Source organism: Dermacentor silvarum, chromosome 11, assembly GCF_013339745.2.
Source record: "Dermacentor silvarum isolate Dsil-2018 chromosome 11, BIME_Dsil_1.4, whole genome shotgun sequence".
Lineage (NCBI taxonomy): Eukaryota > Metazoa > Arthropoda > Arachnida > Ixodida > Ixodidae > Dermacentor > Dermacentor silvarum.
In genome coordinates, this window is record NC_051164.1 from 76455042 (window position 1) to 76478452 (window position 23411).

General features: G+C 41.9%; 1 protein-coding gene across 2 annotated transcripts; it reads right to left on the reverse strand.

Annotated features, from left to right (window-relative positions):
• Positions 1 to 6308: 6308 nt before the first annotated feature.
• Positions 6309 to 22332, reverse strand: LOC119434117 (non-structural maintenance of chromosomes element 3 homolog). Of its 2 annotated transcripts, XM_037701436.2 has the most exons (9): positions 22093 to 22330; positions 21931 to 21990; positions 21627 to 21690; positions 19167 to 19246; positions 17824 to 17921; positions 15637 to 15719; positions 14269 to 14311; positions 11556 to 11733; positions 6309 to 7046 (listed from the first exon to the last, which is right to left on the reverse strand). In XM_037701436.2, exons 1-9 carry the CDS (start codon positions 22165 to 22167, stop codon positions 6969 to 6971), a joined length of 759 nt encoding a protein of 252 aa, XP_037557364.1. In that variant the 5' UTR covers positions 22168 to 22330; the 3' UTR covers positions 6309 to 6968. The 2 variants fall into 2 exon arrangements, with proteins under 2 accessions (XP_037557364.1, XP_049515328.1); XM_049659371.1 differs by lacking the exon at positions 11556 to 11733 and having other exon boundaries at positions 22093 to 22332.
• Between the last annotated feature and the right edge of the window lie 1079 nt (positions 22333 to 23411).

Sequence of the window (23411 nt, forward strand, 5' to 3'; positions counted from 1 at the left end):
AGCAATCTTCACGTTTTATTTTTTCACCTAGAAATAACTGCGTGACAAATGAATGCTTAGAATTTATTGTTGCTGAACACATTGTCTCAATGATGTCACAAGAGCAGCTCTCTACTGTAGACTACACAGTTCAGTTTCAATCATGAATGAGAAAAACCAGTTGCAACAAAAGTATGACAACAAGGAAGACAGCAGGACAGCGCTTCATCCTCGTATTTTTCTCGGGCTCGTTTTTTAAAGCAAAGCTTTCTATGCAAACCCTCCCGAACTTTCCTGACCATGGCTGCTGGGGGCTGCTGTCTTGTCGAATAGCTCACACTTGGAAAATAAAATTGAATTAGGTATTCGATGGTTGGAATCGAACCTCGGCCTCCATGAACAGCAGCCCAATGCTCTAACCATTAGGTCATAATCGCACGTACACTTTCATTGAGCCAACGCTAACTAGCTCTTTGACATGGTCACTGAGTGTGCCGCGTTTCGCAGCTTGGATGTGGGAGAGCAGATGTGTGTGCACCAGTTTCCTTTCGGCCAAAGACGCAGGAATGAAATGGGCAGACTTGTACCATTTGATTAACCGCTTCACATAGATTCCAAGATGTGCGATGGATCTGCATTTTTCCTATTCGCAAACACGTGCGACCTTGCCAGACTTACTTTACTTGCTTTTTAATTTTGACGTTATTTCTTGTTTGTTCAAAATTATTTCAACATTTTTATACAATATGAACAAGGTATGTGTAACAGTAGGCAGAGAGAAATGTAAGGCTGCTTACCTTGCAGTTAAACCATTATTGGAGCTGTCTTTCCATCACAGCTACACTGAAGCTTCCAGAGTCTGAACTAATGGATGTACATAGCACTGTTGTGCAGCTTCGCACAGCTTGAGAATAGTTGCAGGTATTTTGTTCAAGCTGTTCCTGTCAACCATTCTCTTGCACAACAATACAGGTCAGCAGTGTTGATTGGTGCACTTTCCAGGAAAATATAGGAAATTCGGTTGATTGCAATTACAATTGTGGCAGTAATTCTGAACATTTCGGTGTAAATTTTGTTTTTAGGAATGCAAATACTTTTCGAACCAATGCAGCTTGTAGCGGGAATTAACACAAATAAAGAAAACAAAATAACCCTGACGCGAGTTATCCCAAGTGACTAAAAAACCCTGAAGCGCTCAGAAACTTAAATTAAAATCTTAGTTCAATCGTGACCACAGCTGCTATGTAAGCATTCCAGCGTGGCAACATCTTTATGAAACAACTAGAATTCATTTGCATAAATCTAGGAGAGCTGTTGGAATAGAAGTTTCACACACCAGTCATTAAAACAAACAGTGAAGATGATTGCACCCTTGGCTTGTTTCCTTCTTAACATATAAAAATATGAATCTTGATTCCCTGCACCATGCTTCTTGGTTTCTACGCTTATGCTTGTTTGTACTTCTTGCAATCAACCAATGATGCAAGAATGTTAGTCATTCACAAAGGACATTCTTTGAATCAGCGTGGAAGACGACAGCAACACTAAAATAGGAAGGACACAGGAAGAGCACCATGACGGACGTCACGACGTGCCAGCGATATTAATTACACTAGGTGTTATCAGAGCTGCTTGATGCCTTGTCTTGGCTCGGCTTCATTAACGTGGCTTATCTAGCCTACGTTACCCGAAACAAAGATGCCTGCATGTAAAGCACTCTATACATGATCCCTTCCTTGAGCCAAGTCTTCTCGGTGCCCACAGGGGGCTGGCATTGGAAATGTAGCATCACTTCTGCATGACAATTTTATGCATACGACTGCAGTCTCTCGTATGTGTCTCTCCGTGCTCGGACCCACCACACTGTTATGACTCCACTTTCTGATGATGATTATAAATGAATTCCCCTTTAGGACTATGTGGTGGTATGAAAGGGAAAATTGTTATCCACACAACTTTAGCACGAAACTACAGAGGAAGCCAATATGGGTTTCTAAGTTTCTAATAAGCAGGCCTCGCAGCTGAAGAAAAATTCTCCCTGGTACAGCGATCAAACCTTGGACTAACACATTTCACAGGCAGTCGCTCTACCATCTGAGCTTACCTGGAAAGGCTGTTGGTCCCAGGTTTGATAACCGGACCAGGATGAATGTTTCTTCAGTTGCAAAGCTTTCTGAAAAACCCGTACGGCTTTCCTCTGTAGCCTCGTGCAATACAGTCGGGTGGATGACAATTTGCATTTCATGAACCTTCCTCCATCTTGTGGGTTTCCACAGAATTGATTTGCCAGGTTAGATGGTGGCATGCGCCATTGCACTTAGAGTCTTTACCCTACGAGTTATCCTGGAAGACTAGTTGATATCATCATCAGCCTATATTTATGTCCACTGCAGGACGAAGGCCTCTCTCTACGATCTCCAATTACCCCTGTCTTGCGCTAGCTGATTCCACATTGCGCCTGCAAATTTTCTAACTTCGTCACCCCACATAGTTTTCTGCCGTCCTCGACTGCGCTTCCCATCTCTTGGTATCCATTCTGTAACTCTAATGGTCTACCGGTTATCCATCCTATGCATTACATGGCTTGCCCAACTCCATTTTTTCCTCTCAATGTCAACGAGAATATCAGCTATTCCCGTCTGCTCTCTGATCCACACCGCTCTCTTCCCGTCTCTTAACGTTAGGCCTAACATTTTTCCTTCCATCGCAAACCTCCAAGTTTCTGCCACATGTGTTAGCACTGGTAGAATCCAATGATTGTACACTTTTCTTTTCAATGACAGTGGTAAGCTGCCAGTAAGGATTTGGTAATGCCTGCCGTATGCACTCCAACTCAGTTTTATTCTTCTGTAAATTTCTTTCTGATGATCAGGGTCTGTGAGTAACTGACCTAGATAAATGTACTCCTTTACAGACTCTAGTGGCTGACTGGCGATCCTGTATTCTTGTGCCCTTGCCAGGCTATTGAACATTATCTTTGTCTTTTGCATATTCATCTTCAACCCAATTCTTACACTTTCTCGATTAAGGTCTTCAATCATTTGCTGTATAGCATCCATTGTTGCTGAATAGGACAATGTCATCTGGAAACCGAAGGTTGCTGAGATATTCGCCGTTGATCCTCACTCCTAAGCTTTCCCACTCTAAAGAGCTTGAATCCTTCTTCTAAACATGCAGTGAATAGCATTGCAGAGATTGTGTCTCCTTGCCTGACCCCTTTCTTGATAGGTAACTTTCTACTTTTCTTGTGGAGAACCAAGGTAGCTGTGGAATCCTTGTAGATATTTGCTAAGATATTTACATATGCCTCCTGTACTTTTTGATTACACAATGCCTCTATGACTGCTGGTGTCTACTGAATCAAGTGCTTTTTCATAATCTATGAAAGCCATATAGAGAGGTTGATTGTACTCTGCCGATTTCTCGATTACCTGATTGATGACATGGATATGATCCATTGTAGAATATCCCTTCCTGAAGTCAGCCTGTTCTCTTGGTTGACTGAAGTCAAGTGTTGCCCTGATTCTATTGGATATTATTCTGGTGAATATTTTATACAATACTGAAAGCAAGCTAATGGGTCTATAATTCAATTCTTTAACGTCTCCCTTCTTATGGATTAGTATAATGTTGCAGTTCTTCCAGCTCTCTGGTACACTTGGAAGTTGTGAGGCATTGCGTATAAAGGGCTGCAAGCTTTTCAAGCATGATATCTCCTCCATCTTTCATTAAATCGAATGTTATTCCACCTTCTCCGGCAGCTTTTCCACTGTTCATGTCTTGCAAGGCCCTTCTAACTTCATTGCTAGTTATAGGAGCCTCTGTATCCTGTTCATCACTACTTTGAATGAAAGTAGCTTGGCTGCTCTGGGCACTGTACAGGTCAGTATAGAATTCTTCCGCTACTTTTACTATGTCATCGGAATTGCTGATATTACCCTGTTTATCTTTTAGTGCATACATCTTGCATTGTACTATGCCAAGTTTTCTCACTGATTTCATGCTGTGTCCATGTTTTACTGCTTCCTCAATCTTTTCCACATTAAAATTTCAAATATCCCTTACTTTGTTCTTGTTGATCAGTTTTGTTGACTAGTAGATATATGTAATTTTATATGCTTATTTTTAATATGATGTATATTTTTGCCTATCTCATTTCGTTCTAATCTCTCGGTTCTATGCATTTTTTTACTAAGTTTTTTGGAAAACTTTGCGCAAATAATTTCCTCGAATTTCGCTAAAAAAGGGTATTAATGACTTCTACATGATCATTAAATAAGACCTACCTAACTGCTCTGTCCACGCTAGAACAAGAGGTGCAAGAATTCGAAGTTCACTCCCAGAAAACCATTATTCAGAGCTCAACTTTATTGTCATTATACATTTTTTCTGGTGTTTAGCAGCAGAAAGAACAACGGACAGGAGAGGAGACATGCATAAGTGCTGTCCTGTCTGTTGTTTTCCTACATTTCTGCCCTACACAACTAGAAAATATGTACCAACAAGGACAAAACACAACCCTTGCAATGGTCATTATATATGTTTAAATTTTAGCTCCTTGCGGGTCTATAATAAGCGCATGATTGCACATTTTTGCAGCCGCATACCAATTTTTATTCAACATCACTTTGGTTCTCCTCTACCTATGCACATATCTTCTGACATCCCTTGCTTATGGTCACCATGCCAATACTTACCCTCTCATTACTGCCTTTAAACCTAGAGCCTCATGGACCCTAACTCCACACCTAGAATACGAATGTACACCACAGGAGACCGTATTGAAATGAGTCCCAGTAGAGTTTTGCATAAAGCTGTTGATCAGTGTACTGGATGAAAAGCCTGGTTTCACAACTTGCAGACTACTCCATTTGTGCAAAGCTTCACAGATCACACTTTCTATGAGTATGGAAAGAAACATAATTGCATCAAGTTTTGGCACATCAATGACAATACCCTCGTTGACAGTCTACAGGCAAGCAGTGATGAGGTGATGAGGACCTAACAGCTTATTGAATGAACTTCTGCCCACAAAGAAAGTAAAGCGAAACAACTCGACACGGGCTATAACAGCAAGCACAGTCAGTGGTCGTCAAATGCCAGTGCTCACACTTGGCCTCTTTTATAGATGTGTCACTGAACTTTCGAGATATTCACGTGGTGACAATGTAAATTCTAGATAGTACCGCAACAATGCGCTATCTGATATTGCAAGTGCGTTCTCACGCGACAACAGCAACGCAACAATGAAGACTCGCAGTATGATCAAGACTGAATGAAACATACATGGCAAAATGAAAGCTTCAACCAAACCCATGTTATTGGTTTATGGCTCACAGCAGGCCACACCAGTGTCGATGAAGTCATGCATTACCTCCGCTATGCCTTTTACAAAGCTTTAAACCACAGGAGAATGGCGCGTTATTGACCTAAGCAGCATGGTCCACAGCAAGCTTGTAAAATAGAAATTCACTTTAGTGTTGCCAAAGGCAAATATTAAGCAGAGTTATACAGATTGATTAACCACCTCGAACTCTATCACCGTTTTCTGAGTGCCAATACATACGACTTCTTTGCAGAAAAAATTGTCACCAAAGGTCTACTGTTGCGCCACATTTTGGATAGCCGTGCCGAAATAGACGAGTTAACGTAATCCCCACACAATTTCCTTCTCTACCGCTTTCTGTAAGTTAGCCAGTGCCGATGTCGGAGTAATGTCACCACAATTTTTAATTTTTTTGCTAATTAAAAGCTCTGTTCTCGCTACGAATGATGAATTCATTATCACACAAGCGTAATGTTTCCATTTAGCTAAACTTAATAGTGGAATCTCGTTGATGCGATATCTTCACAGGAACTGGAGATAAACCGTATCATCCGAAAATGCATTGCCGTTATCGACATTGGCCAGAAAAAGAAAAACATATTATGCAGAACTGTATCAACGAGATTCCACTGTATTTTCCTTTAGTGTCCCTTTAGGTGAAACTATATCACCTCCAAATAAATGTTTTTGGGTTGTCTTTACGCCAACAGTGGACATCTTGAAAGGCTATGCCATGTTATTTTACGCGTGGTGCAGTAGCAACACTGACAGTTACATAGGTTTTTAACCATTTAGGGTATAATTTTAGGCATCTAATAATTGGAACCGACAAACATGTTAGTAAGTATTTGCAATTGATATCGCTATGTTTAAACCATACCCCTGGTTGCAGTCCCAGGTGCGAGTGACTGCCATGGAACTTTAAGCAAATGCACCCATTTGCATCCAACAAGAGCATGGTGCAGTCTTTCAACACAAGTAACTTAGTATAGGAGTCAGGTAAGCAACATTTACACAGCTTTATTAATTACAAAAAGACGATCATCATCAAGCAGCCCAGCAGGCAAAGACGATGAAGTATGTACATATCACAGAATCCTTTTATGTGTGTAGCAAAAATAAGAAAAGATATAACCAAACATGAAATGAACTTTTTTAGGTGTTGGCCTTAATGCGAAACTGCCAATTCCAGAATATAGCAGTCTGGCTCACAAAACAAGTAATGAGTGAAGACACAAAAAACAAACAAACTTTATGTTACATAAATTCAACCAAATTGAAATTATAGTATAACAATAAGATCAAGAAACACTTGTTTCTCAATCATTACTGCACCTCTACGGCATGGCACTTACATTGTCTGTATCTATTCTTTCAACAGACCAGTACACATCCAGGAAGGATCAGGAAAGAAGAACAAATGGGCAAAGAGCTACACCTATGTCCGTAGATCGTCCTTTGTTTAATTGAAGAAGAAAGATTTTTTTAAAGAATAGAAACAGACACCACAAGCGATGTGCCTGCTTCTGTCCTTCACTTTTGTGTTGTCTGCACGGTAAAAAAAGTTGCACTGCCTTCCTTCCAAACTACGGAAAAAGAAGGAAAGGTATTGTACAATGAATTAATTGATTCCCAATGTGGAAGGCTAACATCAGGTTCCTTTTCAGTTGGCTTGCTCAGAATGCACTATTTCGTTGTACACTGACGCATAGTGCTCTAGTCGAGTCCCTTGACCCATAACCTGCACAGACAAGCAGATTCATCGGTCTATTCACATGATTGACAACACCGCTACCACCCCATCACATGACCAGGACAAGCAGGCACGTTCAAAATGATTGTCCCTTGCAAGTTTCCCAACAAAATCACTTCATCACATGGTCTCGGGCAAACAAGCACATGAAAACTGATTGTCATTAAAACGTTCGCAACAAAATCTCTTCCCTGCAGTGTCCGAGTTGAAATGTGAATGGCACAAGTGCGTTGCTGAAACAAGCAATGGATTCTTCAACTGCGCAGCACAACATACAACAGATGTGGCTCTCAGAACGACTGTGCGTGTATTCCGATGTCACAAAATGAAGAAAAATGAGTAGACAGTCCACCTTAGATCCAGCTATCATAAACACTCTGCTAATAATGCAACACTACACACAGAATGAAGGAAAACGAGAAAAGAAAATGAGAACTATAAAAACACTCAATACACAGAACGAATGATTTTCCAGACGACCGATTGTTCGGACATGCCCGGTAATTTGGATGCTTATGCGGCACCCCAACGCTCCCCATAAGTCAATGTATAAGAACGTCAGAAATTTCGGATGCAAGAACCCCTCGCCATCTGATTTTCCGGGCTTTTTGCCATGACCGCAGGTCTGAAACGACATTATCGAAGCCACCACTGCCTCCATTTTGATTATCTCGCAGCCTCGAACAGGCACTCTCGCACGCAGATCTGCTGATAGCTGTAGACACCACCGTGGCAACGCTAGGCCGCTAGGGGCCATTGTCACGGGATACAGTAAGCATTCCTTAATTATACATGCGTGCATTTGCCATTCCCTGTCACAATACAAGCACCGATACACCTAATAAGTGCACTGGCAGGTCTTCAGAGCCATTTCGGACGCGCCTGTGGCAATTTAAGCCCTTAGGAGCAGTAAAGGCATGCATTCAATTTTCAGACGTTTTCGCAGTCCCTAGGGAGTTCGAAAAATCGGACGTTGACTGCACAGTCAACCACAAAATACTATTATGGACCATGAAGTTTGAGAAAAAGCTGAATATCTCCACAGCCTCACAACGCAGCCTGGTACATATTTGCATTTCGGGCCTCGATTAGAATACGTTAACAACATTGTTGCATACAGTTTTACTGGCTACTGCTACAGGTTGCTCGGGAATTGAACGTTTTCTGAGATCCCGTGGTCCTTAAATTTTTGTGGTTGACTGTACATGTTCAAAGCATCCAGGATCAATACCCTAGGGTGGAAAAAAAGAGCCACCACATGAACATATTCGGAGAAGCCCAAGCTCAAAGAAACAATTCCACATACTAAATGGCCGCATACTTTGACTGCACAATGTAGTACTACTCATTTGTTTTAGAAGATTGTTACAGTTCCACAGATAAGGGTTGCTATGGTCAAGTTTATGGTCCCAAACGCACATCTAGGCTATACCAAACATCATATCCCCTTCGGACACTGCATGCACAATTGTACGTGCAAAGATAACGTCAAGAAATTTGAAGAACTAAGGAAAATAATGATATTTTTAATCCTTCGCATGCACAGCTGTAAATGAAGCAGTGTTCCAAAAAGTTATTTATACACACCAAGCTTGTCAGAGAAAATATATTTAAGGTGTATACACATGCACGTTTGCTGGGGAAAAAATATGGCAACATGTAGTTAGTCCTCTTGGTTTGTCGTTTTTGACAGCAAAGGTTCTTTTTGAATTGGCTCACTGCTTTTCTCGTAAAATTTTACGTGTGATAAGGCATAGAGTCCATGTTTGAGTAGGCGACCAAACCCACAGGAAAAAAATTTAGATTCTTAATCTCTCTGGCTTCTGCATATTTTTATTCATGCTGAAGATGCAAATAATGAGTCATAACTAAATTTTCAACTGACAAAATTAAGCAGCACCTGAAAGTGATATAAATAGTACCTGCTAGACATAAACATCTCTTTCAGCTAACACCACAGGTTTGTTAAACCTCAAATTTCACAAAGAAATGGCACCTCTCAGTGGATGCAGTTTAAAAAAATGTTAAGGTGCATCACATGCCTGTTTCGTAACAAATAATTTTGGTAACATAATTCGTAAATAGTTTCGGAACAATTACGAAACGCTCTTCTTGGACTACTGTCGCCATTTTCATGACTTCATTGGTGAATTTAGTGAAATATTGGTTTGTCTAGCGATACCAATTTTCTATTTAGCGACCGACAACTTTCTAGCGACTTCAAAGTTAAGAAAGTTACTTTTGGAATTACTTTCTAGAATGCCCTTTATTGTTGAAACGTTACCAAATCGCAGCCAAAATTGGCTCTTTTGAGTATGGGCTACACGACCACGATGAAGCATTGGTTATCTGCACTCAATGAGGCCATTGCGTGGTTAATTGTGCCTATACACGTTAGTGATAAATTCACTGTTTATTTGTCAACTGTACAGACACCAGATGAAAGTGAAATGTTTTAGACTAAGCGTTCTGCCTTGTTAGCCCATATTACAGCAGTGTTAAAAAAATACATTATACAAAATTGATTTTAAAATTTGAGCGACCCTGGAGCAAACTTTAGCAAAATTTCAAGTTTTTGTTTTAGTTTAGCAACACTCTCAAAGAAATGTTGGCAACACTGCTTGGGGCACCACTGAGCTCTCTAAACTAAATTTAGTACTGGACATAAAAAAAAAAAAGAAAATTTAACTTCAGTGACTCTTGGGAGAACATTATTATTGGACCCTCACTTCTCTGTTTCTTTACCACACAAATTGATGAGGATCAGAAGATTCTGGTAATTCATACATCAAATTTTTTGCCATTTAGCTTCCCAATAATAACAGATGTCACAATTCTATTAACTGCACCCGAGTAGAACATCTAACATAGAAAAAAATCACATGCACATTTGTTTGAGTTATACCAATAATTTGTGAATAAGACATCAGGCAAAAGTTAAATAAACAAAGTAACCATTACATGTAAAGAGTAAAATTAGGAATTAGAACTGTTCAGGGTAAACAGATACAGTTTAGTGACAGTGTCAGTCTTTAGTGCAAAGTTATTAAGTTGCAGGCTGGGTGCTCCAATTTATCTAACGCGTCAACTTTTTCGCCACTTTTGTTTTAAAATATGGGGAATTGAAAAAAACGAAAGAAAAGTCTGCTTCAAGCAATTGCTATAATATGTGGTGTGATGAGTGTACTGGACAGACGAAGTGAAAGAAGATGAAGTGTGGGAGGTAGTGTGCGGCAGCGTGGCACACTGAGGACAGCGCGCACTGCAGTTCGATTTGGACGGCCCTGAAAAATGGGCGCAGCCGACGACGATCTGGAGTGACGTGTCCCGGTGGCGACCAAGGCAGCTACCAGTCTGCTTAGGTGCCGGTTCCTGGAGCGCAGCAGGACCAGCCAACACACAAGCGGCTACCGGTCCGCTCGAGCAGCCTTTTCCAGCATTCGTTGGGACCAGGGGACAAACCCGGGCGGCTGACGGTTCGTCCTGGTGCCAGCGCCTGCGGTCCCTCCCGAGAGCTGCTGACGCGACCGAGCAGTGCTACGGTTCGCGTGGCCGCCAGCAGTGTTGCCAGCACAATTACACTGGCGGAGCATTTCGCCAACTACTACCACGCCCCTCGAGCCCCAGAGTGGTAGGCATCCATCCCCGGTGCCAGGGCGCGGACAGCTCCACAAGCTGGCACACCCACACACTACACGAATGAAAGCTTAGAGAAATAATAAAACCTACAAACCGAATGTCTGTGTGTCTTCCTTTTTTTACTTCATACCATAGCAAGAGAGATGTACTTCCATTTCGTCTGCTTGTTCCCACGTCATGCAGTCGTGCACGCTGAGAGCGAAACTGTCATTTTCTACCATGTTCCAGTGCGCAATCATGCTCTGTGATCCGCTTGTGTCTGCCTCAGTGTTCGTGTCCCACTGACTTATATCACTAGCCAGGTGTTCTAGTGCACAGCGCGCAAAATCGTGTGCTGCGCAAAACAAGACAAACGCAACAGTTCGCACGTGTGACCGTCAGTGGAAGTGTGGAGTGCAGCAAAGAAACGAGAGATAAAAAAAAAAAGGAAAGAAGGCGGGGGCGTGACGTATGTGTCACGCGATCCTCCAGCTCCGGTATGGGAGAACGCAGGAAAGGAATTTCACTTGCGGAGGCAAGACGAGGCAAGTGGACAGTGTGTCCATGTTGGCGGTGACGCTTCCCTCCTGAAATCATGGGTTCAGGGCACTGGAATATTTCAATCTCGGCTATTAAAGAACCAATTTGAAAAATTATGTGCGGTAGAAAGCTCCCAAGAGGGCACTGTAACAGCTTTCTAGTGTATAACCAAAATTTGCTATGTGGCAAATGAGGGTCCCTTTAAATACAAGTGCAAACCAAAAAGCCCAATTCAGGGTGCAGAGAACATCTTGCAAACCACAGAGCAGTGCTGCAACAATGCTTGAAAATCACTGGCCAGTATAGCTCCATTATGCTTGTTAATGAGACAGAAAGTACCTTGCAGACTATTTCGAGGACAGAACGCTTCGAGAATTCCTTCTTTGCACGCACACCCCACTGGTACTGGTTCACTGGCGGATCAGACCCAAGAATCACCGACTGCTCGATGTACGCTTGCTTAACAAGCTCTACACAGATCAGCTTCCTCACGTCACCAAAGACGGGATTCGACGAGCTGAAAAAAATTACGAAGAAGAAGAAAGGCATACGCACGTGCAGAGAATTAGCAAACACACAAAACTTACCAAAATAGCTGAGCATTTCACAAACATTTGCATATTAGAGCAATAGATGGTGGATAAGTGAGCGGTTAAAGAACACTGTAGAACGCATACTGATTTTTTCATTGTGTCATCATCTTCCTTGTTCAAGTTTAAAACATTCATTTAATTTTGAGGTGGTAAGTGAACCACAATTGTTTCCCGATTGGTTACGCTAGCCACCTTGAGTGAGCTGATTCATCCCACTTTTCAAGTGGTTGACCAAGCATAGTTTCATACACCTCGCACTGTGCTTTACACAACCACAATCTTCTCATCGGTGTCTACAACATCCCTGCTCCACTGAAAATGTTTACAAGAGAGCTCATAGTTACAATGCTAACCATACAAACAATATTCTCTACGACTGCTATAGCTACGCTTCGTTCCAGAGAGTGATGAAAATGCATGCGTAGTCACAGGGAGCACCAGCTAAGAAATTTGCAAATTACGAGTCTTCTACCAATACTGTAGCTTGATGAAGAGAAAAGAAAAGGCTGGAGGAAATTTTTTTGTGAACAACTCTAAAAGCCAATGGTGTCACAGCAATCACCCCAACGTAAATAAAAATCCTAATATCCTATTGTAATGCACTTCACAACACCAGTAAAAGCTTTTAAACCCTTTCAGACGCTATGTATGTACACAATTGTGTACACCAAGATGGTGCACCAACAGGAAAAGCATTGATTAAAGTAAGAATATTTAAAATGTGTCCCGTACATCTTGAAATGCTTCTGATTGAAATAGTGCTGCAAGTTTGAATTACACAGGCAAATTGTTTTAGTAAAACGAGTGTGAAGATAAATGGTTGGGTATTTTGCTTGGTGTGAGTATGTCATTGTATGTAGCGGGTTCACTTCTTTCATTGTTTTTCACAATGTGTTGCGCCAGTCATAATTTTTTTTAAACTGAAAAGTCTTACAGTAAAATCTCGGTGATACGAATCTCGCGGGGTCGCGTGGAATATTCGTATCACCCAAAATTCGTATCGTTAAAACATACACAAAATCAAGAAAAAATTTATTTATTTTTAGCAGAAAAAATTCCTAATAGTAGTGGAACCCTGTTGATATGTTCCTCGCTGCTGCGTTTTCCCGGCTGCTATGTCGCATTTTCGCAGTCCCGACCTAAATCCTATATAATTCCAATCTGTAATTTTCTTGCATCTTACATTGCGTTTGAATGTGGCAGTCACATAAATTTAGCAGTACAGCCAGCTAGTACGTTGCAACAAATAACCGGTGCATGGCAACAAGTGACCGGCACATTGCCGATACGGTGCGGGCACTGTATCTTGAAAGCGATCTCAAGCAGGCCTCATCTTCAAAACGATCTATGATGTTGACAAAGGGTCCGTAATGCCAGATAGCTTGGTATGCGCTGGACTTTCGACGTTTAGTTTGCTTTGAAGTGAGAGATATCGCGAAGGTCAATTCACTCGCTGCTGCTGCCGCACTTCTTTTTACTCCAGCGTTTTTACAGCGAATTCCCGTGGTCATTGAGCGAGATGGCTTCGTGTTTACCTGTGCGTGCGACACCGAGCTTGTTAATTTAGTTAGTAAGCGAATGTTTATAAGTTTATACGGCCGATAAAACTACTATTCTACAGCTGTCTACTAATTTGCTATCGCAATGGTTGCTTCACCTTTCAAGCAAATGTGCGACATTCTTTTTTTTTTTTTTGCAGTCTCTTGAAAAACATATCAATGGGGTTCTACTATCTGCGTGCGTTTGCTTCTTGCCCAAATCGTCAGCGATCGCCTCCTGGAATGCATAAAAGTGCGCGCATGTCACCTCGCGAATGTTTTCGCACGCCACTGAACGCCTTAGCCCGCACTCGTCGTTGCTGCAGTGGTCCTCGCCGTCTTTCTCTCTGGTCAAAGCATCAGCTAGGCTGTTATGTGGTCTGGTCCACTCAACAGGGGAACCAATCAGAGACTGCGCAGCCGCGTGACGTAGCCGGCTACATGGCGACTATGGATCCCGTCCGGATCCCGCTGTGCCAGTCGCTCCACTGGCTCGGCCCCAGCCACCGCCGCTGTTGCTCACACACTCGTATGATCCGCAGCGGCGCGGCAACACGTTCGTAACAGCCAATGTTTTTCGTATTAAGAGCAATGTATTTCGGCCAAAGAATGTTACTCATTCGTATCACACCAAAATTCGTACCAGCCGTGATCGTATCAACAAGGTTCTACTGCAATCTATGCTGCAGCTGTAAGCGTTTTATGATTCTGAAGACGTAAGAAATGCAGAGAAAGTAAGTTTTCAATCACCACAACTAATTTTCGTCTGAAAGGGTTAACATACAAACTGCTAAACTCAAATGGAAAGGCACCACTCAACAAAATAACCTAATTTATGCAAACCAATGAGTAGAGACCCTTTGAACCAGCTTTGAAGTAAACCATTTTCCACAGGTGCTAGAAAAATAAGGGCAAACTCACTTTGGGTCAAGGCCATAGGGCTTCAGCATTTTCCAAAGTGAAGCTGCAGGGAACACAAAGTCAAGATTCACAAATCAAGCCTTCATGCTGTGTGCATGCATGTTTGTATGTGTTGTGCGTTTGAGCAATTAGATGTGTGCTGCACATCTAAGCACTTAGCTCAAACGTACTGTCATCCCCAACATCATCTGAATATTTATGTCCACTGCAGGTTGGAGGCCTCTCTCATGAATCTCCAATTACTGCTGCAGGTGGGGTGATGAAATTGAGAAATTTCATCACACCACCTAGTTCTCTGCTGCCGCTGACTATGCTTCCCTTCTCTTAGCACCCCTTCTGTAACTTGTGGGGGTCTCATATCTCACAGGAGTATTGGCCACTGCGTATTCAGGCTTAGCTGGTCACAAGGCCACTTCTGCCATCGCCTCTCGTACTCTAGCACGCCGCTGTGCGTGCACACAGGATCCAAAAGGGGGGGCACCGAGCACTGCCCACACATGAGAACACACGGTATATTGCCCTAAGTTAGCAGAAATCATTCACTCTCACACGCACTCGTGGGAAAGTATGTCGACCTATGGTTATGCCAGCCATTTTTCGTTCAATCGCTCACTGCACGGTTCACAGTGTACAGTTCAATCCATTTTAAAGGAAACTGTTGAGTGTCGAACATTAGCAAACTTTCCCCTCAGGCAAGAGTGGTTGCACCCAGCTTTGCAGAAGATTACTTGTGAGAGTGGACACCTTTCTACATCCCTGTGCAGTGCATTGACATAGCTTCAGCCAGCAATTGCAGCTGGGGTGCCGGTAAAGTGACAGCCACACACGGCCGTGTTCCCTTTAATACTGGAACACACTGTACGAAAAAGCCACACAGAGCTCTTCATCCTGGCCTCATTCTTTGTGCAATGATGTTGATCAGCTAACATATCACATGCAATGTTGCAGTGATGCAATGCCCCATTCATCGCACAGTTGTATTATCCAATACTGCGCAGTCAATGCATAATTCATAACATTGCAACAACCATGGGATAATTCCATTCCAGAAAGTGGCGACAGGTGCCACAGTTGCCATTCATCAGAATGAACTCCGGATTAATTATGCAAATAGCAGAGGCAACTTCCATTAAATAGACCCAAATGGGAAGTAAAAAAACTTGTCTGAGTTAATAAGTGTCCAAATTCAAAGAACATGCATAGGCACCTTCTGGGAATGTAAAATATGGTCAGGTTTACTAACTTTGTGTGCACTGCCGATTGTTGGACATGGACATTTTTGATATGCGTAAAAAAAATACAGTGCTATACTACCTTACACGAATCAGGACATATGACCAAAAAAATGAAAATAAAGAAAACACATACCTTCGTGAATGATTCCATGATTCATGAGAATAAGAGCCAAGACAAGAGTTATGAGACCCTGTCTTGCAAGAACTTTGTCACTTCTGAAATTAAGAGATGATAAGGCGAGTCATTAACTGCATAAATTCTGTAATTCTGCATGTCACCCATGCAGCTAATGAGCATAGTGTTCACGGAGGAAAATTCTAGTTTAGCACCCGTTTTCAAATACAACGTAAATGGCTCACTACCGCTGACACTGAAAAACAAATTTCATCCAAAGATATATTATGCAGCGTTGCATACAAAATTCTCCAAGATACTTTTTTTCTCAGCCAAGTCATTATTGTGAATAGGCACTCTGCCAAAAATCAGGAATCTGCATTAATTTTGAGCAAGGAAGACTTCACTGCAGATGAGAGCTTCAGTTCTACAGGAATACCCCTACCCCATAACTCTACGAGGTCTCAAATGCTCTATGGAACAAAGGACAAGCACACAGTAATGCTAACAAAACAAAAGGGCATTTATTGCACCTTCTACACACCAATGGAATAAGCTGAGGAATCGAAGTTCCACTCACACCGTAAAGATATCGAGCGAATACGGTCACCCCGTGCCAGACACCAACACATAAATAGTTCGCTGGTGCAGTCATGCGAACGGAGATGCATTCGAATTATTGAAAAGGCCTCCATGGGTCAGTCCCGCAGAGCACACGGTCAGGTGCGCAGTTAGACTGCGCGTACTGTCGTCCCACAGCCAAAAAGAAGGAAGCTCGTTTGTCTAGTGCCCAATTATCCACGCCATCAGGTGGCGCTAACATGGGACACTTGCGCCATCTCCTTGCACTAGTATGCAACTACATCAACTCTCCCCACTCTATGTGCTATGCGAAGAAACCAGATTACAAAAGATGAGAGAGCTATGCTTATGCTTGAAAAACAACATCAGGGGATGCAAGAGAGTCCAGCACCCCCACAACTTTTTCCCGCTATTATCGTACCGACTCTGTTCCTGAAATGCTTGTTGCTTGGTTTGCCTACACTGGCTCAACGCCGGAAATTGGTTAGACCTAAATTTCTGTTGTTGTTATCAAAAGGCCACTTTAATATTGAAACCACACCCTATCTTGCTTCCAGGCAGGCTAGAAACATCACGTCAAGCAATAATTGCATGTTCTCAATTCCAAAAGCATATCTGGACATGTACGATATGTACGCTTATTCTTTTTTTGTGTGTATGATTAAAGATGGAACAGTTTGCCGGTGCCTATTTTGCAATCGAGTAGCATTGAAGGCTTAGAAAAACGCGTTAAAAACCTCTGATGAAATTGAATCTTAGTGGTGTCCTGCAAACGTTGTCAGACTGTTCTAGAAAACATCCTGTAGTCTTTCTTTCCTACTGCTTGCAATATCTTTGTCACGATGTCACAAACATGTATTTCTAAGCCAAAGTATTGTATTTTATTATTTGTTTTGGTGGTTATTGTATTGTATTTCCAACATTCATTGCATCATGTCCTATATACGTTTTGTAATGCGTTTATATTTTTTACGTTATGTGCAAACGTGCTGCACCCACCCTGTTATGGCCAAGACGGCCAACAGTATTTGAAAATAAATCAAATAAATCAAATGCACCTACATCCGATCTGCTCAGCAGTGCATGCTGAAAAAGCTGAAAAGATAGTAAGCTGGAGAGCAAAGAACAGGACACATCTCACAAATATTAATTATGTGAACATAAACACAACAGTGCTTGCACCATGCACTCAACCTTCAGTCCAAAGCTGCTTTGTTTTTCTTATTGCCGCCATTGAGAAATAGGTTATACTTCTGGCAAGGTCTGCTTCATATGAAAATGAATATACCGTATTTCACCAAAGCAATGTGACATAGCTAACAAATTATAATGTTCGCATTACAGAAGCATAAAAACAAAATACACTGCAAATTTTGAAAGCGAAGAAGCCATTGGGCAGCAAGAACAGTGTATACCTGATCGCCTATCTCTGCAACGTTGGGTAAACGCTTTCCTAATATGACAGAATAATGATTTCAACAAATATGCCGTGCCCATAATAACAGATATGGTCAAAAGCAGTTTCCTCACAACTTATCGAGTACCCAAAGCGAAATTTTCTCAAGCAAGGGTTAGGGATATTTCTGGTACGTAACCTGCAGGAAGAAGAGAAAGTATGCTTACATCTGCAGGAATTGACTAAACTCGGAAAGGTCAACTTTTCTGACAAGTATGACCGAGCCTTGTTTGTCATCAAGCTCTACCAATTCGACGCCGAACACCTGAGAAAAAGCAAAAAATTAAGAAGTCATTACACAAATGAGTCCTCCTGTAAAATGCAAATAAAAAAAAAAGCAACCTGCCATTGTAAAGTGCGCAAAGTATACGTAGCTACAGTAATGCTAGTGCAGACGTTTTACCAAAAGCAGTTATTCTTACACAAGTGCTGAAAGCTTCTTCAGTGAAAACAACTAGGGGACATTAAACTCAGCCTGCCTCATAGTTAGCAGACAGCTTCAAGGTGCTTATACTGTTACTTATAATGTGAATACATTCACTATGTGGTCCTTGTTCCTGACACAACAGCACCTCAACCAGAGCAGAGGGAGCTGAAAATTTCTGACCACTTGATGACACAAAGCAGCAAACACGCAACACTGCCATTTGCAAGTGGCCTGATAGCACCACTTACACTCAGCTACTTTACAACTAAACACAACTTACACTGACCCTGTTCTGTTCTTTGCATTCCGTTCAAGTCAGGTTTTTGTCAATCAACATGTTCGCAGTTAAGCTGCTCACAAGGATATCGTGTAAATATTCACTTTATATCAGGCAAAACTACTTTTAACTCCAGTGGAAGCATATTGGTTGCCTTAAAGACGATCTCAGCCATTGCTATTGAAATCAATCAATCAATCAATGTTTATTTCGCATTCATTCATTTACAAAAATGAACGCTGGGACAAGAACTAAAAGCTGCTTGTTTGCAGCTTGACAAGGTTCTTGCCCATATTCATGACAACGGGGACATAATAAAATAAAGTTTGTACACTTTAGTGTGTGCAATGTACAATCAATGACAGAGTATAAGTGAAAATATGTAAGGTGAAATGTACAATCAGTGTTACAAAGCAGTGTGTTTAGTCAGTACAAATGACATATATGAATATACAGTATATATCAGATACACATAATTATTTTCAATTTCTGAAGGGTTAAAAGTTATATTACATTCTATTAACATAGACTCATAATAAAATCAAGCCTGGTACTCAGGAACTCAAAATCTTTTGTGCAAGAACAGTACACACATGAAAAAAGAAAGTACTTTAAGTTTCCAAGAACATTCTTGTACCATGCACTTGAAAACTGGTTCATGTAAAGTCTGCTACATGGTCTCTCAAAACTGTCTCTTTCAGCAGTAAAAGGAAAACGCTGCAGTCAGCCATTTCACAGCAATGTCTATAAAAGAACAATGCTACACTATCCACGGCCATTAGCGACCACTCGCATTTCAAACTTACATCTTGGAGTTTCTCCTTGGCTGAAGCCAGCACGGCGCGCATTGCTTTTCCACTGTTGTTCAGAACATGCTTCTGTATGTCTGCAATAAGTAAGCATGCACCAGCTGTTAACACTTGCTCAAATGCGTACGTACTGTAAAAGTAATACAAAACGAGAACTGAATTACGCTTGCACATTGAAGGCCAGAGCGTTATTCAACGTCATGGTGTCCTATACTAAGAAGTGTGGATTGCACTTTACTCACAGATTCTCTTGAGTAGTTACACTCCCAGATTCTGGAGTTACACCTTGTAGATGTAACTCCAGCCCCATGAGGGCACCTCTAGCGGCGGCATGAGCGTAACTTTAAATTGGCAGCAGCAGCAGCCAACTTGCAGCGGCAGCGTAATTATGCAGAGTCTGGCCGCACTCATCGCTTTGTTTTGTTCCGGATCATTTACATTTCAACCGAAAACCGAGGTTCTCAACGTTTGCTGCAAGAAGTCTGCGTGCAAGAAACCTGCTGTGTTGTGGGGTGCAAGAGTGTTTACAGCAATGCTCCAGGTATGAAGATTTTTGCTGGCACGGATATCACAGAAGCAACAGCCCAAACTCTACACAGCTGGTTCGTTTAAAAAAGTGGGCTACATTGAGTTGAACGGTATTTTCGGTGAACTTGTTCCGACAATAAATGGGCGCATCGTGGAATTACCCGCAGTACGGTTCTTTTTCAACTCGGTAGCATGCAGTTTGTTCGGGAGAACTGGCGTAATGTGCATGAAGTTGATGAAAGTAAATTCGAATACCAACCCCCGCTGGGCGGCACTCGGACGTTAAAACCGTGACTTATACCAGCAGATATACCCCAGCTACATGGCTAGGACTGCCACTAACAGGCATTAATCATTTTATAACATTTTGGAACAAGAAAACATGCATGTGGCGTTGCGCTGACAGTGATACGATGGCGTCTTGCAGGCTGCCGTCCTGTTGTACATATTCTTTTAAAATCTTTTATGGCATTAAGAAGGGTTCGGATTCCAAAGTATGTGTCCTTGATAATCTGCGAAGCGGATGCTTGCACACACAACGAACTACTGCATTTTGCAAACCAACAGCTGATGTTTTGGGAAGGCTAAGGCGGTGTGCATCAAAGTGACGAATGTGCTTTAGTAGGCTTCACCTTAGTACAAACCTGTAATAAGGTGAAAAATATTGACTGAACAAAGGTGAGCTTGGCACGTAGGGTTACTGCCCCTGTGACAGCTGGCAAAATGTCATCCGAAACAGAAAATCAACCGGACCATACAAACTGCTTTGCTTCGGACAAGAACCGTGACATTGTCGTTGCTCCTGCTTCTTGGACAATAAAATTTAAAACTGTGTTTTGTCTTTTAACCATTCAGAAAGCAGCACTTTCTCATCGCTGACAGCATCAGGAAATGCTAGTTTGAAAGGTTCGTTTCTGCAAGGAGCAAATATTACCAACCGGCATTTGGTATCCCCCAAACCTAAAGCACCTGGCCCCAAAACACCACAGTGAACACTAGTCACTTGAATTCTTTGGCTGTTAAACTGAAAACAAGAACCTGATGTGCATGCTGCTGTAACTAAGTACTATAATAAGTTTCTGCCTGGTCGCTGGATTGATTAAAGTTTAAACGCATGTGCTGATGATTTTGAAACTGCCTGCAATAGCCACATCCTCGACTTCATAGATGTGGCTTGCTGTAAACATGAGCTTTTGCAACAACATGGCCGTTTCGTGGCACTTTTCGATAACCAATGGTGGTGCCGCCTAACAATGCGGAGATTGCCTAGTAGTCAACTGTCACATAGTTATGGAAGTTAATGCCAAGAACGATAACTAATGCAGTTTCTGTGAGATATTTCTGTCCTAAGCAGGTCTAATCTGTTAGCATTTATAGGTGTTTCAAGTCTTCTCTTCTTTCTCTTTTGGTAACTTTCAACACAACTAAACATGTTTTCTCTGCACAAGGGGATTCCATGTGATGGTTTACTTGTTATTCATTCATTACTTCAAACAGGAACCATACCATGTCGATATTGGTGTATTATGTGCACTACCATGTGACACAAAGTCAGTACCATTATCAACAGTGGCCGAACAAGAGATGCCGCTGGAACCCATCATTTCATAACACTGTAGCTCTTTGGACTAAGCAGTGCTAAGTTTTCAGCTGAAAGAGAGCACCTGTGTTCCTCAATTTTCTTGTCTGTGTCGTTTCGGCACAGTAACATCAAGAACCTATCGCAACTCGGCCAGTTAACTCTCCATTCTTGATGCGTGTAAATGCACACGTTTGAAACCATACTATACAAACTACATTTCGGTTGTGAACTAGTTTCTTCTACTTCCTAATGCTCCAGCAAGTATGTGCGTTATTCGGGACCGCTTTCTAGAATGCAAAAACCGTGATCACTGCAGTCGAACTACGAGGCAAGGATCGCACGCTCACCTTTCTTTTTGATGGTCTCCTTGTGCTGGTCGGAGATCAAGAGGTAGTACACAGTGTCATTGACCTTGAAAGGGCGAAAAATGCGACATTTACGTTCACGAACGTTGAATATCACGTCACCAGTAACGCAGCCATTTGACGACGATGCACTGTTGTTTATTGCGCGTGGACTACGCACAACAAAACAACATGCGCTAGCACGAACTGATCGGCGATGCGGTACAATGTCGTATTAATTTTACAGACTTTCGAGATAAACATATTTACAGCCCACGCAAAATGATGAAAACAACACGCTCCATACCAAACGTTCAAGGTCTTCCGCCGATACACCGGTTCCACGTTTCTCGGAACCTCCACGCTTCTGAAGAAGTAAGCAGAATTTACAGAGATGTGACTGGTTCAAAACAAGCAATACTCCAGGTAATGTCATGTGTATCAGGTAAAATAGCTCTAGGTGGCTTACCGCAGGTGATTGTGAAGGCTGGGAGAAGTTGAGTTTAGACTGAGTTAGTCTGGATCGTTTCTTGGATTCTGCCATCTCAAACGAAGAAAACAAAACACTACGCCGGACACTGGCTCGAGTTGCAGTTACTTTTACACACTCGCAAACGTTGCACTCGCACAGCCTTCACTATTCGCAGAAGCGGGCTCATAGAATAAAAACCATAGCATAGAATAAAGAACTGCTTGGCGCGCCAATGATTTGGATTAGCTTTGGAAGCGGCTACGCTAGGCTAGCTAAAGGTTGGATGCCTGTGGCTCGGGTCAATACTCAGATCGAAACTAAAACTAGGGAGGCTAGAAGGTTTTTAAAGTCTCTATTTGTAAAAAAGCAAAACATGTATAAGGACTTTAGAAGGTTTTATGAGCGGCGTGAAAAGTAACGTGAGCGACAGAGACACCCTGTAAATAGTGTGTGCAAGTAAGTGTAAGGTTATGCGCAAAATAAACAATGCTCAAAACAACAAAAGCAACAATGCTCATGACGGGACGTGCGTTGTATCGTGCGACGAGTGATGCAGTTGTTTCCTCATAGTTAATGAATATATATATATATATATATATATATATATATATATATATATATATATATATATATATACTGCCTTTGAAGGTGTTTGTGTGTATGCGTTTTTTTTTTTTTTTTTTTTTAATGCAGCTCGGCGGTTTGCGTCCCCTAACTTAGTCCTTGGTTACTAGACTGAAGTCCCCCTAAAGCTCAGTTGCGGCCGCAGTCTAAAGCACTAACAATCGTCACACACTATACCCGTGCATGAAGCTCGTGAATTGTATGGAAGTACCGGGCGCACAGCTGCACGCGAGACAGATAAAAATTATTTATTGTGGTCAGGATAAGCCCCGAAGAACGCAAACTTTGCTTAGAGTGCTGCACACCCCACAAGTCGTAGAACGTCCCGAGCACGTGGTCGGAACGTTCTACGAAAAAAAAAAAAGAAGAAGAAGAAGAAAGGTTGTAGTATTTTTGATGATATTTTGTTGATTGCCAACACACAAATGTGCGAACTCCTACTCTTACAAACCAATATAGTGCGCGCTTCACAGAGTTCCTTGAAGTGTCAGTACACTGTCAGTGAATAAGAAAGTGAAACCATGTGTTGGGAAAACAATAGCGGTAATAAAGCCCATGTTAACTGTTCACGTTGATGTCATATGCATGTGCACACCACGCTAACAATATAACAATAAGATAACGTCCATGCTATCTTTTATAAAGTAGGGCAAAGATGCTGCCTCTACATCACCGTAATTACAAAGGAGTTA

Excerpts from the sequence above, each read along its gene's own strand:
- LOC119434117 (XM_037701436.2), bottom strand. The coding sequence starts at position 22,167 with ATGGCAGAATCCAAGAAACGATCCAGACTAACTCAGTCTAAACTCAAC. Across the intron at positions 21,991-22,092 it reads AGCCTTCACAATCACCTGCG|AAGCGTGGAGGTTCCGAGAA; the intron begins GTAAGCCACCTA and ends TTACTTCTTCAG. Across the intron at positions 17,922-19,166 it reads CCAAGGAGAAACTCCAAGAT|GTGTTCGGCGTCGAATTGGT; the intron begins GTAAGTTTGAAA and ends GCTTTTTCTCAG.